Genomic DNA, 23,863 nt, shown 5'->3' with positions numbered 1-23,863 from the left:
GCACAGCATGAGCTTACGTACAAATTATGTGTCTGTCCTCGATATGTAGTTCGAATCTGGTTTTATGAGCATTTTCTTATATCCTTTACTTTATCTTTTATGTTAATCTAACAGGTTTGTGTATGTATTCTTGCTTTGCTGAGCATATTGTGAAAACTGTTTCTGGTTTTGTGCATGTGACCTTGTGCATGCATCCCTGAGACAGCTGCTAATTGGCTGTGCTGGAAGGTGAGACTATTAGCGCACGCAAACGCCCACATTTTCCCTGAGGCCAAATAAAACTCTGTGTGTGCCATCTATTTCAACTACAAGTTCATACACTGACACTTAACAGTACAGGCACTGTTCCCATGGAAACAAAGTCAAGAAAACAGGCACGCTGCAACATGCTATTCAATAATGTCTAGGTTCTCCTAAACAAAGATGCATTTGTTCTTAACTGCTTAAATATTTTTATCTAAGATGTACTCTCTTTGTTAACATCACTTTAAAGTGGCATTACACAACTTCCCATGTTGATGTCAACTGAGGGCAAAAAAACTCAACTTCCAAACACAGAAATCATATTCTGTGCTACTCTCACACACATATAGACCAAATATACTGGTTAGTGATGCTTTAATCCAAAGATACAGCAAATGTTCTCAGGCAAATGGTATAAATTGAGGCCTAACCAACACTATTTCTGTGGCTAATTACATTAAAATTTGAGAGTTGTAACATTCCGATAACATATCAGCTAAAGTAATTTTTAAAAAAATTCTTGACCACTGTTTTGAGAAGCTTAATATGGTCATGTTCACTTCCCAGCACAGTGAATATATGGCTATTACTATAGCTTAGCTTAAAAACCAAAAACAGAGAGAAAGAACTAACCTGGCTCTTTTTTTCCTACTACCAGCTTTTGAAATCAACTTTATAAATCTATCGTATACCTTGGTTAATCACATAAAAGGAATATTTGGAAGTGCAGAAAGAAAAAACTGAAGAAAGAAATGCAACAGAGAGCATTATATTACAAAAAAAATGAAAACCTAAGCAGCACCCAAGGGAAAAAAAAAGAAGACAGGAGGAACTGAGGAGAGCAGAGAGCAGAGGAGACGAGAGCTGAAGGCTTTGGCAGGGCCAGAGCAGGCCACAAATGGACCAGTGCTAAAGGGCCCAGGACAAGTATTGCCATGTCCCCCTGAAACCACGGAGGCCGCTGGGTAATGAATAAATAAATACCCCCTCCAACCATGTAGCCTCTTCCACATTTGGCAACCAACACACACACACACACACACACACTCAGAAACTGGCACGTGCACAAAAACAATACACACAGATGCATACATGCATGATTGCTATCAGCCTGACAGCCAAAATACAGACTTAAACTTGCAGGTTTTGTGCAGCAGTGTATCTGATTGTTCATGTGCATATGCCCGTGGCCTTCTTTGCATCTGGCTGACTGTGTGCCAGCCTATATTCCCCTATTTGCTCACTTCATACTGTTATCTGTATGCATTTCATTTGCCCATTCATTTTCATCCAAGGCATTGTTGAGATATTTGACTGTCAAAAGTCAAAGCAAGGCAGCCTCAGTACATTCCTACACTAATGCTATGTATGACCCAACTGAGAAAACACCCACATGCCAACGCAGAAGCATGCAGCAATGCCATGTCAGAGCTTAAGAAAACAAAAGACAAGAAGCTGCAAGACTAGCAGCAATTGTGTCTCAGCTCTGAATTTCCTGGTCTGACAGTTAGTGAAAATATTTTTAATTATTCAACTTGGCAGATTAAGAAGCCAAACAGGGAAAGGGCCTTTTAACATGTAACTTGTAGTGACAACACTGAACGACCCTCATCATCGCCTGATGAAATATGGAGATTTTGTTTAGTTTCCAAGAGGATTCATTTGTCATTACCAAGTTGTTGCTTGTGAGAGAAAGGTAAGAACATGGAGTCAAAATAGAGTTCGAGAGTGAGGGACAGATGCAGCAAAGCTCTAGACAATGATTTAAATGGTTAACCAATGTAACTGTACTATCAATGCAAGGATGTGAAGGTCGCAAAAATCCCTATAAAATGACGTATCAGGGATATTATTTTGAAGGTACACTGACTTGCAATAAGTTGAATGGCTTTTCTGTCATTACCTCAGATGCTGCATTGTAAAGGCCTGTCCCGAAGATTTCTTGCAAGAATTCCGTTTTACGGCGACGCATAGCTTCATATTCTTGTAATAGAAGCTAAAATCTATTGGTATTTTTAGTGAGGTTAGACTTTAAAACATTTTAATCTACGTAGCAAAATTCAACAGAACACCAGGTCAATAATACAACCCCAATTACAAAAAAGTTAGTAAGATGTGAAAACGTGAATAAAAACAGGATACAATGATTTGCAAATCTCATCAACCTATATTTTATTCACAATAGAATATAAACAACATATCAGATGTTGAAACTGAGACATTTTACCCTTTCATGGAAAATATTTGCTCATTTTGAATTTCATGGCAGCAACACATCTCAAAAAAGTTGTAATAGATGTTTAGGGAGGTGTAGGGAGATGTTTACCATTGTGTAGCATCCCCTCTTCTTTTAACAACTGCCGGTAAATGTCTGGGAAGTGAGGAGAACTGTTTCTAGAGTTCGAGGAGAGGAATGTTGTCCCATTCTTGTCTAATGCAGGATTCTAGCTGCTTAAATAAAGTCCGGGGCCTTTATTGCCAGATTTTTGTGTTTTATGATGTGCCAAATGTCAACATCTGATATGTTGTTTATGTTTCATTGTGAATAAAATATGGGTTGATGATTTGCAAATCATTGTATTCCGTTTTTATTTACGTTTTACACATCTTCCCAACTTTTTAGTTTAGTGATGCAAAAAAAAAAAACAGAAAAAGCACTGTGTAGTGTTTGTGTTTAACAGTGTGTTTTGTTAAGATAGCCATGTCACAATAATTCACCCACTAGAAGATTTCCAAAACATATTTAACATTTCAAGAGACACCATTGGGAGCATTATAAGGAAGATTAAAACTTATGAAACAGCTGTAAACCTGTGGAGATTTAATCAAGGCCCCTCAGCAACATAGGACAACTAAGAGAAACTGTTTGACTGCAAGACACCTACAGGATGACCTGATGAAGGCTGCTGCAAGCAAGTGCTTTAGTGGCAACTATAAGACAAGCACTGAATAAACAAGGACTTCATGGCCAGACATTAAGATGCACTTCATTCTTGACCACAAGGAACATCAAAAGTTGACTAGAGTATGCCAGGAGGAATTTGGATAAAACTACAGAGGTTTGGAAGACAATTCTATGGACTGATGAAACAAACTGGAACTGTTTGAATATATGAACCTGCAGTATGTTTGGCATGCAAAAGAATACCATCCCCACAGTCAAGCATGGAGGTGGGTCATTGATGATGTGGGGCTGTTTTTCTGCAGCAGAAACTGGAAATCTTGATCGTTTACGTGGCATTATGGATTCACAGAACAACCAGGCCATTATAAAGAGGAACGTGATGCCTTTTTTTGACAAATGATTATTGGACTTTCCAGCAAGACTATGATCCCAAGCACACCTCTAAGTCAACCAAAGTTTGATTGAGAAAAAGATCCTGGAACGTCCTGGAGTTGCCTTCTCAGTGACCAGATTTAAATCCGAATGAAAAGCTTTGGCGGGATTTGAAGAAGGCAGTTGCAGCACCAAAACCATCAAACATCACTGAGCTAGAGGCTTTAGCACATGAAGAATTGGAAAGCTGTAAGAAGCTTGTCAGCACTTACCAAAAACATTTGTTAGAAATTATAAAAGGTAAAGGATGCTCCACAAAGTACTGAAGCGAGGGGTTGAATAACACTGCATGTGTTAAAAGAGTTACATTTTTCATTTGAACTTCAAAGTTGAGCCAACTTCTATTGGAAAGAGGAGCTGTCTTACCATCTTCATCCCCTCTTAGCACACATAATGCTCTCTATTGCACAGCCAGATAACAAGGCAACCTTGACCTGTCCGCTCATTGTAAATTACCACACAGTTATTGGTAGCACCTCATTTTAGTGTGTCATCAGCTCCAAGTCCACAACCCCTATTACATAACACAAGTGCCCTAGTGAGTCCACTGCATGTACTACAAAATGTTTTGTAAAGCACTTGAGCACCTGGTGTCCTTGGAGATGAGACATACACTAATCAATGACAACACCAAAACCACCTGCCTATTGTGTATTCCCCTTGTGCCACCAAAACAGCTCTGACCTGTCAAGGTATGTTATCCATAAGACCTCTAAAGGTGTCCTCTGGTATCTTGCACCAAACCATCAGCAGCATACCGATAAGTCCTGTAAATTGCAGGATAGGGCCTCCATGGATCAGAAACTTTAATCACGCACCCTGGTGCCCATCTCTCCTCCCAGTTAGCAATGCAGAGGCATCCAGCTTTCCACATGGTGTAAAGAAAAAGTGATCCATCAAACAAGGGCTGCCTTTTTCTTGTCAAAAGGTGCTTTCACCCGGTGAAAGGAGTCAGGATGGTTGCTCTCTGTTCCCATTCCTGTTGATCATAGCCTACATTGTACTTAGAATAGACCAGATGGGCTACACTTTGCCACCCACATAGTGAGCCTTAGGCACCCATGACCCTGTCACTGGTTCACTACTTATATGTCTTTGGACCCTTTTTTGTACCTACTGACCATGCATTCCAGGAACACGTTACAGTCGTCCAGCTATTATAGTTTGGTCCTTGTCAGAGTTGATCAGACGTTTTTCTTGCTTCAAACACATAAACTTCAACAACTGACAGTTCACTGGCTACCTTTTACAGTATGTCCTACACCTTGACAGGTGCCATAATAACAAGCATACATAATGGCAAGTGGCTGTCACTGTAAAGCACTCATCTGTGAACCGCAGGATTAGGGTTCCAACTCCTGGTCTCAACTTGCTACAAGTGTCCCTGGGCATGACAGTGAACCCCAGGTTGCTCTCAGTGGATCATATAATGCAGGTCTATCTAATTTAAATGCAGCCATCAAAAATTGCAGGAGAATAAAGATCAAAGCCTATTTTAGACTAATCCCTCTGGTTTGCTATTGTGTCTTGATTTTTAACTTTCATTTAATCACAGTTGCCATGTGTTAATATAACTGAAGTCAACTTAAAATGAATATGGGATCCTGGCTGGTCAGCAAATTAGAAAAGAACAGGTTCCAGGTCATAAAAGGCAGTTAATATAACAGTTAATGAAAGTGTAATTTGAGAACCAATTGCAAAGTACCTCGATAAGACTGTTGCATCTTTGACAACAATACCTCCTAACCTCAAGCAACTTCCAAAGAACCTGGCAAACAAAATGACTCAAATGTTCGCCATTAGACATGAGTACCAGCTGCACTCATTTATTGTTAAACTAAAAGAGCAAACGGTTAAAAAGACAAAGTGTTTACATGCTCATGCATGCAAAACTAAATTTATGAGCAGGACGTTGTTGCCAAAGACATACGAGAAACACACTCCTTATTCCACATTAATGTTATCTAATGGGTGTATTTGTTTTGACCTCTACTTGCATTGATTAGATCTCCAGATAAAGTTCAACATGCAGTGACCAACTCTTTCGTCAGTGTAAGAATAGTCATTATAGTCAAGTAAACAAAGGGTCAAATTTCCACAAGAGAGACGTGAGTCAGGAATTAAATGTTTAATTCAGTATAACCTTCAGTGACTAAAGGAACCTATTGAGGTCATATGCATCTCTCTCTCTTTCCTACACTTTATATGGATGCAAATAAGAAAATGACTGTTAGTGTGAATGCATACAGGCATAGAAAGTCTGTGTGTGTACGATATCAATGTGTGTTCTCTCTTCTCATGCTTCTCTGCTCCCACAGTGCCCCTGGGATCCATCTGCCTCCCTGTTATTAATTCATCAGGCTTAACCATGCAGCACTTTATGACTCTGTTTGGACTGAGGAACTATCACACACCCCTATCGCTCTCTCACTCTGTGTCAGGAACATGGTATTGAAAAACAATATCTGTCACTGGATGTTGAACCTACACCTACTGTAAAAAATCATTAAATCAAAAATAAAAGCGAAATAAAAACCAAGACAATAATATTATTAGACTTTATGATGTCTTAGAAGGACGCAAACTTTCTTTGGGCAGCACTGAAGATTTAATTCACTTTAGTCCAACTTTGTCTGTGTCTCTGAGTTTCATCACAGAAACTATTTTGACTGAAAACACAGCTGATTGTGACCATGTTCAAAATAAACCTTTTTTAAAGAAAAAACTAAACTTTACATTGAAAGATAATCTAGGAATCAATCAATGCCCTTCACGTGAATACATCTTGATTGCCATGTCTAAACCTATTCCCATCAAAGACACAAAGAGAAGAGATCGGAGATTGCGGCACATCAAAAGAGTTTATCTAGCTAGTATTATGTGCCTGTAAATAGCTACAGTGAAGATAGATATGAAACATGCTCACTGAGCACTAAGAAAGTACAAGTGGAACAAGAGGACATATGGAAAGAAAAGAAAGAAAAATAAAGAAAACTCTTATTGGCTTCTCTAGCAGCTAAAAAACAGAGAATGCATTACTACAATTAAAATTTTATAACGTCAATAGTGAAAAACTATATAGTAAATGAATGTTTAATGTATGTTCAAATAAACCAGTCTGATTCTTATTCTTACAGAGTAATGAGTTGTGATCAGCATCACATCACATTTCCTGTGACCATCCACCGTTGCTTATCTAATAATACCAAACTGCCATAAACACAGACTTTTAAACTTTAAAAAAAAAAAAGTCCACTTTAACAAATATGGAGTCATCACGTCTACTAATATACAGATTAGCTTGTCACTTTTATCCAAACCATACAACTATTATAACTTCTATTTGGTATAATTATTCTAACTTTTTTTACTATACTAACTTTCTTTGAAAATCTTTATTTCACAAAGAAAAAAATAGGTGTCATACTTGGTGTAAGCAGTGTTTCCCTCCCCTTCGGCCCTCAGGGGTCAACACTGAACTTGAGGACATTCCTGGCTGTCTCTTACAACTGGGGTTATACTGCTCTCCAGTGGATGTATTGTGAACACTATTCTCTGCAACAGAAGGGAAAGTATTCAGCATCATGGTTAAATATGCATGAGTTTGGACCATGGCTTGCACAAAGGCACTTGGCCAGCTAGTCCTTGTCAGTAAAAAGAATAACTGTCCATTTTTAAGCTTACGCTTATGAAGGGATGGAAATCAGGAAATCACCTAAATGCATCAGTTAAGTCCATTAGGGCTGGGTGATAAAGAATTAAAACTGTATCACGATGTTTTACATCATTTCTGAAGTAACAACATAATAGTAATCCAAAAATTTATATCCTGACAACATCAAATACTGAACTTTATCACAGAATATAAATTAATGATTTTATTTACAGTATGTTGTATATAGGGTCCTTTTATTCCCTCATTTGGCTGAATCCCTTCCTGTCAACTGTTTAGATTGGCATCATGTCAATGCCACAATTCAGTTTGTTGAAGCATTTACTTTTTTATGGTAGGGGGAACCACAGGCACAAAATCCCTTTCGAATTCAAGCAGTGTGCTTACTTCTGTTGGTCTAACAACTGCTCTATTCTACTCCACATATTAGTGGTGTTGCTGCTTGAGACAGAACAATTTCAGGTTTACGTTTTCACCTTCTGTTGGTTCCCATTTCCAACACAATTTGCAAATTACAGATGTTTGAATCATGTACATGTTGCTGCAGCATTTACATGAGACGGACACATTACAGCACATATGCAAATACAATCGTCATTATGCAACTATACTATATTATTACAAACTCTTATCACTGGGAAAAGGATTGCGAGGCTGCATCCTTTGACAGCTGCATTTTAAGAGTAACTCTAGTTGACTGTCTCATGTCAAGGACTCCTTCAAATGTGGTCTACTTTCCCCTGGCACTCACCTGACAACAAAGGCTCCCATGGGTGGATCCTTCATGGCCCAACATATGTAAAGATTCTTTAGGCATGTTAATTTGCCTAATTAGTAACCAGCTAGCAAGGGATTCTACAAGTTTTCATAAATTATATAAGATTAACAAAGTTAACTAGCTAGCTAGGGCAAATCAGCTGCATGCCTCCAACTGAACACCTGGTGATGTAAACAGGAAATTATCTGTACACCAGACCAACCCTCTACAGAGGCAACATGCCTACGAAAATGTGTAGACCGCATTCTATAACGGAATGCAGGCACAGCCTCCATCTCATGGATGCTACAATATGGCACAGCTCTATTTTTTTAATGCAAATCTTTAAATCCACAAATCCACAAGCACACACATGCCCACCTCACACAAATGATACTTAAACTCATATATCTGTATATAGGTGTGTGTGTGTGTGTGTGTGTGTGTGTGTGTGTGTGTGTGTGTGTGTGTGTGTGTGTGTGTGTGTGTGTGTGTGTGTGTGTGTGTGTGTGTGTGTGTGTGTGTGTGTGTGTGTGTGTTGACAATTCTCTTGTTTGACTGTTGGAGCTGTAATGTATTTCCCACCCTAGAGCCCCCAAAGAACAAAACGATTGACAATGTTTGAAAATGGCCCTGACAACGTGATTACAGATATGACAGCATGCCAGTTGTCACTTCACTGAAAGTCTTGAAAAAGAGAGAGATGGGAATGCAAGAGAGGGACTTAATGTCTTTGAGTGAAAATGCTGACAAAGATATTCTCTTTGGCGCACAAGAGTGAGAATAGTTGATGGAGAATAGTATATGACATGATTTTAATAGAAGTGCAAACATTGCAGAGGACATTAGAGACATTAATGGTTCAATTAACTGGCTAAAATACAAGCTTAAGACAAAGGCAAAGGGAGATGTGGGGATTTTGTTCCCCTTTGCCCCAGTGACACAGTTGGACAGCGAGATGGAGAGGCAAGAAAGAAAGAAGAATGAGGCTAAAGGCAGGAGAAATCTCATTAGGAAGCAACACAACAATAAAACACAATGCAGAGTTGCTCACTGATGTGTAAAAGTAAATCTTGATTTCTTATCTGGGAGAACACAAACTGTGTCGTGCCAATTTACGTCCTCATTCAACCTCAACTTGTCACAACCAGAATATACATTTTACATGACTTATGCTTTAGAAATTTCACAAAAGAGCAGTGTCTCAAAATATCTCCTAGACACAGACGTCCCCCAATTCTGTGCATTTCAGTTCAATTGAGATTATTGTAATACTATATAAAATACTATATAAAAAAGGAACATGTGTTTTATCAGATACATACAGGATTGAATGTGTTGACGGCTTTAAGAAGTGTCTTTGAAGACACTATAAACAATGTAATGCCATAAGGTAAAGGTCAATTTGAGATCTTTACTCCAACTATTACAATATAAATGTGTTCCTTCCACCAGTCCTTCAGTTCAGTGAAGATCTCTGAAGTGATCATTTGGATTGTACATTCGGGGTACATATTGATGATTGGCAGTGGAAACCCTGAACTCACAGGATAAGCTGAAAGGGAAAAAAAACAGACAATATATTAACACATTAAATATTTGGTTATATCTAAATCAGTCAAATCCTTTACTTGGAATATAGGGTAAACTTCCAAAGACTATTAAAAGGGTTTCTTTTAACATTACAAACAGCACGGCTATCTTAAACATTTGTTCAGATACCGCCCTAACACAGAGTCCTTATTTTTTCTCAGCACTGTACCTTGTAATATAATCCAACTACGCAAAAGTGTGCAGAGACCTTAACAGTCATGAAATACAATGGGTTTCCATTAAATTTCCTCAGAAGCTACAGACGCATGGTAAATGGGCACAGGTACTTTCATGGTTTGAGGGAAATGTTCAGACATTTTTTTCCCCTAAAGAAATAAACATCTTTTATCTCCTTTGGTAAACTGCAGCCATCTCCCTACTTCTTGCCCCAAGCAACCTCACTTAGTGCCTTTCCCTCCAGGGAGCTTTTTCTTGGCAAACAGGGCTGTTTATTTTACTAAAACGGGCCCTCACTTTAGCTGGTTCGTCTAATTAAAATGTTGCAAAAGCGTCAAGGAGTAGGCATTTTATTTAACAGCTAATTGTGCTGACGCTAGGGACTAGGATATTTTATGCATACACTTTCCAGGATCTTGGGGAAAGAACACAATTGTACACACACATGCACACACACGATCAGTATCTTGCTCACTGGTAGGATGAATTTTAAGCAGCAAGGAGTTTCAAGTTAATCAGTGAGATTTCTGTGGGGGAATATCAGGTTGCTTTTTAACATGGGAGAATGCATGTATGATTAACACAATGCTTCCCATTGGACTGAAGAAAATAATTGTCTTGTTTACCAACAGGTGTTTTTAATCTAGACAGGAATTAACAGTCCTTGTTTGTACGAGCGCTCAGGGCATGTCACGTTTAAGGTGTGATGGCTTGCCATTTTTCTTGTGAGCAGCTCATGTTATTGTAATTGATTGTTTTAAGTTAATTTGTTTTACAGGGACAAGTGTCTTCAAAAATGTTTCTGTTGTTTCTAGTGGACATGACTCCTAATTTAAGCCAGTACTTCACTTGGCAAATTCTCAACGACTATACATTATTTGCTGAAAGCTATGATTTATTTTGCATGAATTTTACCTTATGTGCACATCCATACAAGCTTAAAGTTAAAGCAAATATTTTTTCTGATATTGTTTAGTAGAAACTTATTTTTATGTAAGGGGGTGCTGTTGATGCCTTCCATGCAGAGATAATTACTTTTTAATTAATGCTCGTGCTTCTGACCAGAGAATTGACTGATGGATGCTTGATCAGTTGTGTTTTGCAGCATTCTTCAATTCAATTGAAATTGCAGCATTCTTAATTATTGTGATTTGACAGTTACTAATACCTGAAGGGTTGTGAAGAGAGTGGCGGAGCGTAGCAGGTAACAGAGAAGCACAGCAGAGCAGGGAGAGTTGGACAGAGCAGAGCAGATTTATTTGGAGTAATAATAACATTTAATGTTGCAAATTTCTATGTTAAATAACATGCTAAATGTTTAATGGCATCTTAATTTTTGCTGCCAAGAAATTTACTTCGTTCGCAGGTATTCACTTCAACTTTGTACCTGCATCACTTCTAAAATCTGCTATTCATTAAGGCCTAATATGCCTTTAAGGGGACCTTTCATGTAAAAATGACAACTGCAGCCGGCAGAAATCACACATAGTTTCCACACCAGACAATAGGCAAAGATCCACGTGGTCAGGTCGACATCAATGTCAATATAAACATAAGATATAAACATCCCATCTCTCTGCACCTGGAGTCCCTGCTGCCCACCAACCAGTAAAATAAAGAATAAGAATCTGTTATTGGTGCTTTTGTCCTAGGGCCCTGGTGGCTTAGTGGTAGATCGTTGAGTTGGAATGCAAAGGCCGCAGGCTTAAATCCCAGGTATGGCCCCATCCAGCCACCACAGCCCACCCTGGTGTTGGCCCTGAGCTCGGTAAAAAAAATTGGGAGGGTTGCGGTAGGAAGGGCATCTGGCATAAAAACTCAACATGCGGAACACAATCCGCTGTGGCGACCCTTGAAGGGACAAGTCGAAAGCTGTTGATCAGTTGGTGCTTTAGTCCTAGGTGACATCTTTAAATTGCTTATTTTTTCCAAAGAAAAGGCCCAATACCAAAAATATTTCATTTTCATTCATATGTGAAAAAAATGCCTTAAATGTTTTATATCTGCAGGGTTATTGTACTAAATACCATTGTAAGTAACTACAATGGAAAATAAATTTATCTAGTCTAATATTTTTTAATTCCATATTCTTTGGTCATTCTGTAATTGTAGTAACTAGACAAAGCAAATCATCCAACTTCAGGGTCAACAATGAAAAACCAAAAGTACAGCATGCTTTTTTTTAAATGAGGTGTACAAGAACTTAGATTGTGGCTTCCATTGGTTTAGAATGGTTTGGAGAAGGATAGTGTGACTCTAGTGCAGTTTTTGAAGCGATGAAAGAGGGTGCAGAGGAGGGAGTTGCTCAGTGAGAGTAAAAGCCTAGCTTGTATTACCTCTTCACACATCAGCCTGAAGCTGACAGGTTGCTAAAGCAAAGGTATTTTAACATCCAATTTCAACAGTTTTGTGGCACAATGGTGCAAAACCTGGGGTGAAAATGAAAAGGGAGAGAGAAAGAGAGACCTAAATTTGGGAATAGATCGGGGTTTTGATTTTTGTCATTCCATTCATCCAGTGAAGGAGAGATACACGCACCAATATATTTAACCTAGTGTGTGTGTTCCTGTTATTTTGCACCTATACTGAAAGGAAAATGGAATAGAGGACGACAGTGGCTCAGTTAGTAAAGTGGCCGCATATCGACTGTAGGGTCAGCAGTTTGCAGCCCGACTCCTCCTCGGGTCACTTGTGGAAATATCCCTGGACAAGACACTGAATTCCCAAACCACCCAACCCCAGCCAGAAAGGTTTCACAACCTGGTCCACATCGCAACGCTGGTCCCAAGCAGGCGTCATTATCAGCTGTGGTGACCCCAAGCTTACAGGATCAGCCAAAAAAAAAAAAAGATTCATGATTTTAAGAGCATTTAACATAATGTAGTCGGATGCAAAAAAGCCAAGCTTAGACTAAATATACACTATATTGCCAAAAGTAGTCGCTCACCTGCTTTTAGACCCATAAGGACTTTAGTGACATCCCGTTTGGTTCTTCCACACCAAACTCACTCATCCATGTCTTTATGGACCTTGCTTTGTGCACCTGAATTCATTTATTTGGATGGGTGAGCGAATATTTTTGGCAATATAGTGTATATGTAATATATGTATACAGTTCTTTATAGAGAAGCAACAGAATTGCTTGTCTGCTCAGACCCTTTTAAAATAGTTGTTTATAATTAGTGCCAAAATTAGAGCCAGTGATTCGGGAAGCAGACACCCTCTCTACTTTTAAGTCTAGACTTAAAACCTTCCTCTTAAATAAAGTTTATACTTAGTTATAGTTGTGCTGCTATAGGCTTAGACTGCTGGGGGACCCACCCCCTGATGCACTGTGCTACTTTCCTCCTCTTGTCCCTCTCACCCCACAATTGTCACCACTGTATAACATTAACTCTGTGTGTTTTTTCCCGTAGTTGTCTTTCTCCTTCTCTGTCTCCCTCTCTCTGTCCCTTTCTGCAGGTGTTCCCGGGCTTTGAAGCTGTGTGTTCTCCACTGTGCAGCTACTGGTTCTACCAACTTGCTCGATGTTTTGTTGTTGCTTTTGTTGCTCTTTTTCTTTTCTCTCTTCATTTTCCATTCACCTCATCCGGTCAAAGCAGATGGCTGCCCACCCTGAGCCTGGTTCTGCTGAAGGTTTCTTCCGTTAAAGGGAGTTTTTCCTCTCCACTGTTGCCTAGGGCTTGCTCAAGGGGGAATTTTTGCACGGTGCTGTACATCTTTATAGTCTTGACTTTATTCTGTAAAGAGCCTTGAGATTACTTTTTTTGTGAATTGGCACTATATAAATAAAGTTCAGTTAAATTGAATTGAACTGAATTGATAGTCAAAAAACTCAGTAAGCCTCTTTCATTTGAATAGAGATCAGTGCATTTCATCAGGCAAGCAGTGGAATTCTGGCTATAGGAATATTAAGTTGACATCAGGCCATGTTGAATTTTTGTTTTGTGCACTGTATTATGAGGATCCTCTGTCCTTCTGTTTGTGAGTTGGAGGCTGTGTTTTGACTTTCTTTCATGATTCTGAAAAGCGATGCCAGTAGAGCTCAGGAAAGGAGTTCTATTTTACCTTTGCCCCATCACCATCATATTTAAACGATTTAAACACACTTTAACCAAGTACACACAAAAAAGGTATACAGGTAACCATTGTAACCACTACAGCAGGTTGAGGGCATCCCTCACAAGATGTCGTCTCCCAACACTTAGCATGGCATGATGTAACTTCACATTCTCTAATATCCAGGAAAAATATAACTGGGAAATCAGTTTTTCTAAACAACTCCCCCATTTACTTAAAGAAAGTTTCTCATTTATGTAACCAGGTTAATGTTACCTTAACCGATGATCAGCATTACATCATTACATTAAAAATATCACTTTCCTAAACTTTTGGTTTTTCAAACAATTTCTCTTTAGGACTCTTTGCTTGTATATGTTCTTTTTCATGTACAGTAACAAGCAGAATCCAAAGAGTTGAATCGGGATGAAACGAAATGAATTCTTCTTTCGAGCTCTATTACATAGACATCTACTGAGGCTGTAGTTCAGTTTACTTTTGTTATTTTCATATCTAATTTACATTTACACAAGCCCCTTTTGCTGTTTAGAATAAAATAAAGCATTTTGTCCATACCAGATTGAAGCTAAACTTTGAGCAGCTCTTTGAAGCCCTCCTCCCCTCCAGTGATCTTGGTAGGATCCTATCTTATTTAGAAAAGGGTTAGACAGGATTAAAGGGTGTTTCTATCACTCTTATCTAGTGTTTGAGCACTTGATCACGGAGGCATGCCCTAATCCGAACATCGATGCGGCTCCATCAACACGCTCTCCTGGAGCAACTCGCCAACAAAAGGGCTGTTCTAGCTTGTTTAGATGTGGCCACACACACCCACCCTCTACACACAACATACATACATACATACATGCATGCACATAAATACACAGATCCCTTTTTAAAGAAGACCATTTCTGCTGTTGCTTGCTTTGATAGTTGATGCCAAACGTCTAATCTCATAAACTTCTGCTTGTTCTCTGCTGACGGACTCAGATTTAAGATCTGTGAAGCATTTTCGTGTCTGTGTGTTTCTGTGTGGACATGAAGGTCTGTGTGTCGCACAGGGTTTGTTTGGAAATCTAAGTGGGAGATTAAGTTAGGTTGGTTGATCACCAGTGGATATGTTTACAGCAGGCTTTAGACAGATGATAAGCTGTTTATGTCAGATCTGTCATGAATAATTGCAAATGCTTGGGTTTTCTGATGTGTGCAGCATCATAGCTTACATGTGATGGAACTATCCATTAGGGTAGATAAGCAACCAGCAATTCCCTCTAATTTTTGAAAATTACTTTTAATACCATTTGAGCCCTAAAAAAGTGACAGCATAGCACACATCACACTTTAAAGTAATTCTTTCAAGATCTGGATCATCATCTAAGGTGTAAATTTTGATTGTGATGCAATATTATAAATTTACTAAAGACTTGTTTTGACTTTGTGAATGCATCAATTTTAGTTTATAAAGAAATGTGGGAAACAAATAAGTTTGAAGGTATGCAAGAGTCCATAGTCCTTTGAAAAAGGATATTTTGCTTTACATGACTTATGCACTCTTCTAATTGTAGCTGCTAATTTGTGAGCTCACTGCTCTTCTTGTCCATATTAACTGGCAACAATCAACTGAAACTGGAGCAAAAACTGTCAACGTAGTTTCAGTATTTCTGTGTTTATCTCAGAGAATGCTCAACTGTTTCATTTTTTTTTTCTTTTTTGGGGGGTGCAACTAAAAAATGCAGTTTAGTATGACAGTCCTGCAATAAATAGTTGTCATGTTGTTGTCTTTACTGTACTACATTAAATTTTGATTAACTTACTTTGTAAAATGGAGCTGACAATAACAGAAAAAGTTAATATAATGCAAAATTATTCAACTGCATCACAAACTATATCTTCCAAAACTATTAAAAAGTTTATTCAATAATCCTCAGTAAGACAGTTTCAACAAAAAATGAACATTATCTCAGAAGAGATACTGCAGACCTTTTGTATTAGACTGTATTTAATGAACTGCTAACTGCTCAAAAGTCTGCCTGTGAAAAAGGCAGATTTAGAAAGACTATGGTCAATCAAGAAAAAAAAACAAAAACGCTCTACTTCCCCTGTGGGCCTGCTGGCTACTTGACAGAACTGTACATCATACCCTTCGATGAAATGTAATTGTAAGTGACTACTCTGTGTTTCTCAGAAGTGCCTGCCTTGTTTTTGTGTGTGTTTTTGTGTGTGTGTGTGTGTGTCTGTGTGTGTGTTTGCTGCAGATTCTTTAAGAAATTGCTGTCGCACACACAGGGCCTGCCGACAGAGACAGGTTATGGCTCCCAAAACCATTACTACGCCTGCTGGACCGATGGAGACCAAGCTGTGTGTAAGAGTGAGTGTGTATTTTGGGGGGCTAGAGATTGATTGTTGACACTTTTGTCACAAGTATTGTTATAATATATGTTGAAAACGGCTGCATTCTGAGCCGTTTTCACTCTATGAAATTAAAATCATGACTAACAGGTTCTATGCATTCTTTTTTCTTTAACTTCAGCATGTGCATTCTTTACAGTTAAAATTACATTAATTTACCACAATCAAATTATCACTGATATATGAGTGTTTCAAATTCCACACTTCATATTGTACTTGCATCTACTATTTTTTTACCAATGACAGGATAAATATTAAACTAGTGAACAGACACCTGGAGTCGCCACTTTTGAAGAATCCAGACTAAACACTGATGACCCCAATGCCGACCTTACTCACAAGGGCAGGCGCACGCACACAAACACACACAGACACTCACACACACACACACAGGTTAACACAGGACTTTTTATTTGCCCACCAAATACAGGAAAGATCAACATGCTCATAAAAAAAAAATCGGTTTCTGAGTACAACAACCCTCGATTAAAGAATTAATCAAATTACAATTTATTAGCAATTCTGTTTGTAATTGTAATAATTAATCATTAAAAGTCAAACGATAATTGCATGCTTTCCTTGGTCTTAATATTTTGGGGATTGGAGCGAAGAGAACTGCTTAGGGATGGTGAGGTGCAAAATAATACATAAAGTGACTGTTCAAAAGCCCCAGGACAGGCAATACCACTGCACTTATTTTTTGGTGAAGTTGAACCAATCTAGTGTGCAATGCAAGCATAATATTTTGATTTTCCAACATATTCAGAAATGTGCATACCCCTCAACACCGACATACATGTTTTAGATTATGGGATGTACGGCTGCAACTTACAATTTTTATTACCAGCTTACCTCACAATTCTGTTTTGGAGTACTGAACTACAATATGTGAAAAATAACTTTTAATTAGGCAACATTGTAAAGAAAAGCTAGAAAAAGTTATTATAACTGAACTCCATTCTTGTTGAAATTTTGAAATGACTGGGACTTTGGCTTTGTTAAAAAAAATTATTATAAATATTTTCTGCCAGTGGACTAAAGTTGTTAAATAGGTCTGTAGAGTATATAAAATAGGGAAGTTTATTTATTTATTTATTTATTTCTCTCTCTTTGAACTGACGAGTTCATATAGAAGAACTTTTAAGATTAAAGGTAGCGTCAAGAGCAGAAATTTAACAAGCCTATTTGTACTGTAGCCAAAAGGACAAAAACAATGTTTCATTGTCTCATTGTTTGGGAGGACTGAGTGGTTAAATAAGTCTCTGTCTCCCTCTGCTGGAAAATACCATTGGAGAGTTTTGTGGTGACTGGTGGAATGGGAGGCAGGTATTTAACAAATACTTCCATTTGCCCTAAAATCCTACAACTGCTTAGGTTGACCTTTAACCTAATACCACACACTCAAGAAGACCTCATTTATCACCTGCATTTGGAGTAAAGCGATAGGTAGATGGAGGGAGGAAGAGGTGGGTTGGAAAGATACATGTGTGTTGTGGGGGTCATTAGTGTGCAGGGCAGTGCCACTGTTGTTTTTAAGGGGAAGTGGGGCTTCAGGGGTGTAAGCACTGTTTAAGGAAAAGAAGGCTTTTATGTACAAAGTTACAGACAGAGAGACGCTGTCTGGTTTGATTTTGATTGGCCGAGGGGGGCAGGGGATGCAGTGAGGTCAGAGAGTCAGGGCTGATTAATGTTTTGTGATACTCATGAGAGGTCTCTATGAAGAGGGGGTGCACAGTGTGGTGTGGTTTGAATTAGTGACAAATTGGACCCCTCGAAGACTTACTGTTGTGACTGGGGCTAAAGTTGTTGTTACTTTTAACTTATTTGTTGTTGTTGTTAAGGAAACTGTCCCAACAGTTTGTATTTTTCCACTTATTTTTGCTGATTTGCTGTTTCCCTATTTTCCATTTCTTTTCGTATTTTCTTTTGGACTGTCCTTGTCACTAGGGCTAGATAAAACAATTAATTTGCTTATCAATCACAATTTTTCATTTGAGTGAACCAATATTGAGTCTTACACTCCCATAATTCATCTTTAGATTTCTGCCTTATCTTGGTAAACATCTGTGCTAAATCCTATGTGCATGCTGTGCTTTCTTGATGTTAGTGATTCAGATAAAGACTACATTGTGTGTAAAATATCAACTTTGGGAAAATAAAGATACAACATGCATGAATACATAGTGTTCATAATGGTTGGCTACTGTATAAGAGCCGCCAATACCGCAGATGAATTCAGGAGCAGGTTATCAGTTTCTGCCGTCTCTGTTGAATTGATAATTAAAGTGGATACTCAAGCAGTCCAGAGACTGTTTCAGGCACAAGCAACAGCAACAATTACACACAAACAATTCACTATAACAAGCAATGCGCCTATTTTAACAAAGTTGATAACATGTGTAAATATAAGTAATGAAGGACCCCACATGCTCGTTTACAGACTGCAACCCTGAAAACGGTCTTGTCAAATCAGAACTAACTTTGGCTACAGTTGTTAATGCAGATGAGAACAATCCTAATCACAATGTGGTATAGACTCTGTACCTTGGGTCTATGTTTTAATAAAGAGTGTAAAGAAATCAAATGTATAAATGATCTTTAAGTGACTACTATACAACAACAGTTTTAAAACAATGACCCGTCCAGTTTTATGTACACCGGAGTACTGCAACAAAAGATAGCACACCACACCAGAAAGCAACACAAAATGGTCATATTTTACAGCCACAACATGTACTGAAACCGAAACATAACTAGAGAAAAAGAAAACAATGGGGGCTGTGATACAAGTTTCTGTTTAATAGACAAACCTGACCCATCTACTGACCAACACCAGACCAGTAAAGTCAGACCAAAATACAATTTACATTATGTAATTTATTATCTAATAGTAAAAACAACTGATTAGAATTTGCCAGATCCCAAAGTTATATCTTCATTGTGTTGTTTTTTGTCAAAACAATTGTCCAAACTTCTAAGATATTTGGTTTCCGGAGCTACAGAACAGAGAGAAAGTCGGGAATTCTCACGGCTAAAAGCTGGAAACAGTTAATGTTGGCAATTTCTTATCGGTACTATTTTTATTCCACTAGTATTACTCATTACACTAACTTGAATATGACCTTGTAAATCCACTCTAACTTACAGATCAGTGTAAAAATAAATGGGCGAAGGGTTTCGTTGTTTTCTGTAGTGAAAAAGTGTTTGCGAAATGTGCAAACTTACCCAATATTTCAACCATAGACAGATAATACACATTAGAAACACTTACCACTGTTGCCAGCTAGCAATGTTTCTATTCTTGACTGGATCAAGTTTAGAAATCTGCTGCAAACCTAATTTGAATCATTTAACACAAACGTTATTTATTTATCGTCACATCAAAAATCAACTAAATATTTGCCAAAACATAGTTTCAATAACAGACCAGCTTACCTTGTTGGGATTCAGATGTTACACCTGACTCCAACTAAAGCTAATCCAGTTCAGTTGCAGGCACCGAGAGTTTGTTTAGCTTCTCAAACCTTAGCTAACAGTTAGCCGACTCACTGAAGTATAACTAGCTAACATTATTCAAAAAAATACAGTCTTAGCAAGTGCTGATTTAAATTAATGCTTATGTAGGGTTTTTATCCAAAATGCTTTACAATGTTACTTCTCAGTCACCCATTCACTCACACACACGCACGCACACACTCACAGACAGATGGCAGTGGCTGCCATGCCAGGGGCCCACCTAACCCACCGGTAGCAGTTTGGGCTTCAGCGTCTTGCCCAAGGACACTTCCAAAGCTGGACCCTCATTCTCTTTATTCCTCTTTCATGTAAAACTTAAAAGATAACTTTTGTTTATGACTTAGTTTGAATTTCTTTCAAAACCGCACAGCTAAGAGCGGTTGTGTGTGAGGAATGCCTAACACACTATAACCTTGAACACAACAAAACATAAACTCCTCCCTGATGCCGCAGGTAACCTAACTGCAGCCAAAATTACTTGTTCAAAAAAAAAAAAGGGGGGGGGGGGGGGGGGGGGGGAGTAGTGACAACATTAATATTTTTATTTAAAACTGATTATTAATACTGATTATTATAGTACCTGCTTTTAGGGACAGTACATCTGGGCCACCTGACTTTAATTGGGGTTTTGTTAGTTTGCTTTGTTTTTTCCAATATATGTAAAATAAGCTGAAAGCAGTCTAAAGAGGAAAAATTATGCCCATCCTCTATCCTGATGTATTTTCTGTTGGTTTAAAAATGTGTCTAGCCTACTTGTATTCACTGGAGCTTGTGTGAGTCATTTAGTACAGGATGAAGAAATAGCTATAGAAATATGTGGAATTACAGAGACAGTAATACAACTACAGATACATTTTAATACATATACAAATTTTAAAAATATAAATAATAAATGTGCCTGATACGATTCTTCCACCAAAAAAGTTAAATCAGCTGACAAAATCTGAAGTGACATTTGTAGAATTTAGTTCACTGATGATGAATGTGAGACTGACTTTGTGTGTGTGGACTCATTGCTTGTTTATATACACAAAGGAGCTTTAGATGAATGACCCTTCATAACCCTGAGGGGAAATGTCTGTTGCATGAAGTACATACAGAATATAAAGCAAATACTAGGACAGTATAAGGATATTGTAAAAACAACACACACACACACACATATTCACAGAAACCAGGCATTGTTAAAAGAAAGCCATACTATACCTACTGAGTTGTACTTTAACAAGGATTCAGAGGCAAAAACAGAAAAGGATACAATGCAAGAAGACCTCCAGAGACCTCTAGAAATGTTAATTTTCCATGTTTTAGTTAATACGCCAACCTCAAAATCAATGCAGAGTCAATAAATATTTAGCTGCCAAATAAGGAATGTCTAAATGTTTTGAAATGCATTAAACTGATGCGACATCTCTTAATACCTTTTTAGTTTGCATGATATAGAGTCAAAAAATAAGAATTTCATTGTTTCTAGTCAAAATTATTTAGATACATCTAATTGTATTTGTATTTTTTCTAGCAGTCTTAAACAATACAGTTTGGCAACCTGAGAACATATTTTCTCTTGTAATGGCTCTACACATGTTAAGACTCACAATTGTCTAAATGTTTCCATTTATACCTTAACACCACTGGGTGGCAGTCTGCACTAAAGATGACAAATGCATACTACTATAATGTGGTCAGTATTGTGTGCAAATGTTGATGCTGATGCTTCTTTGAAATAATAATTTGATACTATAATTGTGATGACATAAATTCTCAAATTTGAATAGAATATCTACAAGTTACAACTTCATAAATAATTAGTACAATTGGTTCTATTAAAAAATAAGTCAAGCTGCAGTTTTATAAACTGACAAGTGTGGGTATGATTACCAGCTTCAAAGTTGAATGGATCATTGTGCTCCAAAGTCCAGGTCCTCAGGCAGGGCCAGGTGTTTTTCTACATGTTCCTGAAGATGAAAACAAAATGGTATAGTCAAGCCAGTGTACAGGACACAAACAGTTTAGATGGTTGCATATCTGAATTATTGTTTGTTAAACATACAACTTAAAGCTCACAGTGAAAAACAACCAATAAAATTATGTAACTTCAAAAGACACAGTATGCATATGCAAGTAGTTTTTCTAGCAAGTAAAAACACAAGGGAAACACAGTGGCTCCAGTCTTAACTTCTAATTATTCCCCTGTGCCCTTAGTGTGAAGGTTGCTGTAGCCTGTTTTTTAGTTTACATTGAAGATAAGACATCATATGCAGAGATTGTTCTTTAGAGCTGATTTAGTGATATAAAATTCCAAAGCAATTAAATGGCCTGAATTTTGAATATTCTGACTGTGAACAATGGTGAGAATTGATATTTGCTAGTGAGTCTATAATCTAGTCAGCTGATCCCTTGATTGAAAGGCCACACTGCCAGTGCAGTATGTGCGTAAAGTGATAATCATTAATGTCACAGAAAAATGTAGTAATACTACACAAACATTTACTTTACTTAGTCTGGAAGACAAATGGTGGATGTAGTAATCGCCAGCTGGGGGTGCTACATGACCGCACTATTAAAGTAAGACGTGTTGATTGTCTCCGAAGTATGTACCTGAAACCATGCATGCAGCTGCGAAGTGCTGAAGAACAAATGTGGCAGCAGTCAAAGAAAACACAAGTGGCAATCATTTAACTTCCCCCAACCTTTAGGAGATCAATAGGTGTTAAAGAGCTCAGTCCGCAGAATAGGTGACTTCACAAAAGGCTGCTATGGATTACCTGTGGGTCTTAAAAAGCAATGGTGGTCAAAAGTTAACAAGATTATCTTGGAAACTCCTTTAATCTTTCCTGATTCATCAGAGACGCCAGTGGAGGTTATCCAGACTTAACTTTGATCTTTTTCCCTCAGACATTCAAATGCAAGAGAACATTCAATCAATATTTTATAAGTAAGAATCCCAAGATAACTAACTTCTTGTAGTGACAATCATTATTTAACCATGTGCTATGGAATTTTCGATGCTGGATTAATCAAATTTAAAATCTGTCCAGTGCGTTGAGAGAAAAACATGCAGTGGTCGGCTAATTCTGGCATTTTCAATTTACCATGGAAAATCTATAATATTCCAATAGGAATTTTATATAAGAACAAAGTGACATGTCCGGATTTGAAATCAAGGAAAAGGAATGGGGGTCATTTATCTGGGGCCCCTACGGCTTGTAGCCATCGTGGACCCTCCACGAAAATGTAGATCGACGTCACAGCTTCCGCCCTGCACTCCCCCTCCCCTCCTCCTCCTCCCCTCCCACCACCCTCTCTCATTCCCTCCTCCCTCCCCCGGCGTCGTTGGAGCTACTCTGCTGCCTGCAATCCAACATGGAGTAGAGAGAGATGGGGCTCTAGCGGGGCCACCCCTCGGTAACAACAGCGACGACGCGCGTTTTACGCACAACTGGAACCGGACTCGTCGGCGAAAACATGCGCCTTAGGACTTAAAATTGGAGTGTGTGCCTTGTGTGTCCGTGCGTGTGTGTGTTTGGAGAGAAGGGAGCGAGAAGAAGAACTGGATTCGTCTGCATGTAGTCTACTTTACCTTCTGAAGGCGATGTGTTATTAAAGTTGTAGAAAAAGGGACATTTGCGATCAGGTAGCAGCTTGGTGGCTCTGGAGAAAAATAGGGGGTAAGTGAGGAAAACGGACGGAGGGACCGTCAGTCGCGAGCAAGCCAGAGAGCCGACACTCGCACAAAGGCGCAGGGGGGATTTATGCGGAATTGGAGACAAATCGGAGGAGCCACGGTGAAAGAATGACGAGCGAAAAGTATGCAACCGCCGTGGTACATTACCTATGGTGAAACGAGAAAATGATAGAAGAAACACACCCAAACGAGTAAGTATGGCTCAAAGATTTCTCTATTCGTATCTCCCATTTTTTCGCTTCTCCCAGTGTCTACAAGTTGGAAATGGTTGGTGCAACTTGGTGGAATGTGCAGCTTAAAGCTCTCCACACAGAGCTGATTTTCCTGTGTGCTATACTTTGCTCTTTTGACTTGTTCAATCGATTAGATTCCGCGCTTAATGCTGGTGTGAACCAATGCAATGACAGTCATGTA

The 23,863-nt window shown here is 38.4% G+C and overlaps 1 protein-coding gene and 1 long non-coding RNA gene across 2 annotated transcripts in view; one reads left to right on the top strand and one right to left on the bottom strand.

Annotated features, from left to right (window-relative positions):
- Positions 1 to 7,999: 7,999 nt before the first annotated feature.
- LOC137131803 (uncharacterized) overlaps positions 8,000 to 23,863 on the bottom strand; it is a 19,236-nt gene continuing 3,372 nt past the window's right edge. Inside the window, exons 2-3 of the long non-coding RNA XR_010915039.1 lie at positions 21,643 to 21,719; positions 8,000 to 9,565 (exon numbers count right to left, since the gene is read on the bottom strand). This is a non-coding gene — a long non-coding RNA (uncharacterized lncRNA). The remainder of the gene's footprint in view (positions 9,566 to 21,642; positions 21,720 to 23,863) is intronic.
- Positions 23,083 to 23,863, top strand: part of LOC137131790 (sprouty-related, EVH1 domain-containing protein 2-like) — a 22,746-nt gene continuing 21,965 nt past the window's right edge. Inside the window, exon 1 of the mRNA XM_067513551.1 lies at positions 23,083 to 23,640. Coding sequence (XP_067369652.1) covers positions 23,615 to 23,640 — 26 coding nt within the window. The 5' untranslated portion in view covers positions 23,083 to 23,614. The remainder of the gene's footprint in view (positions 23,641 to 23,863) is intronic.

Source organism: Channa argus, chromosome 1 (genome assembly GCF_033026475.1).
Source record: "Channa argus isolate prfri chromosome 1, Channa argus male v1.0, whole genome shotgun sequence".
Taxonomy (NCBI): domain Eukaryota; kingdom Metazoa; phylum Chordata; class Actinopteri; order Anabantiformes; family Channidae; genus Channa; species Channa argus.
Note: the sequence above shows the minus strand (reverse complement) of the source record. Positions and strands in the feature narration are given on the sequence as shown.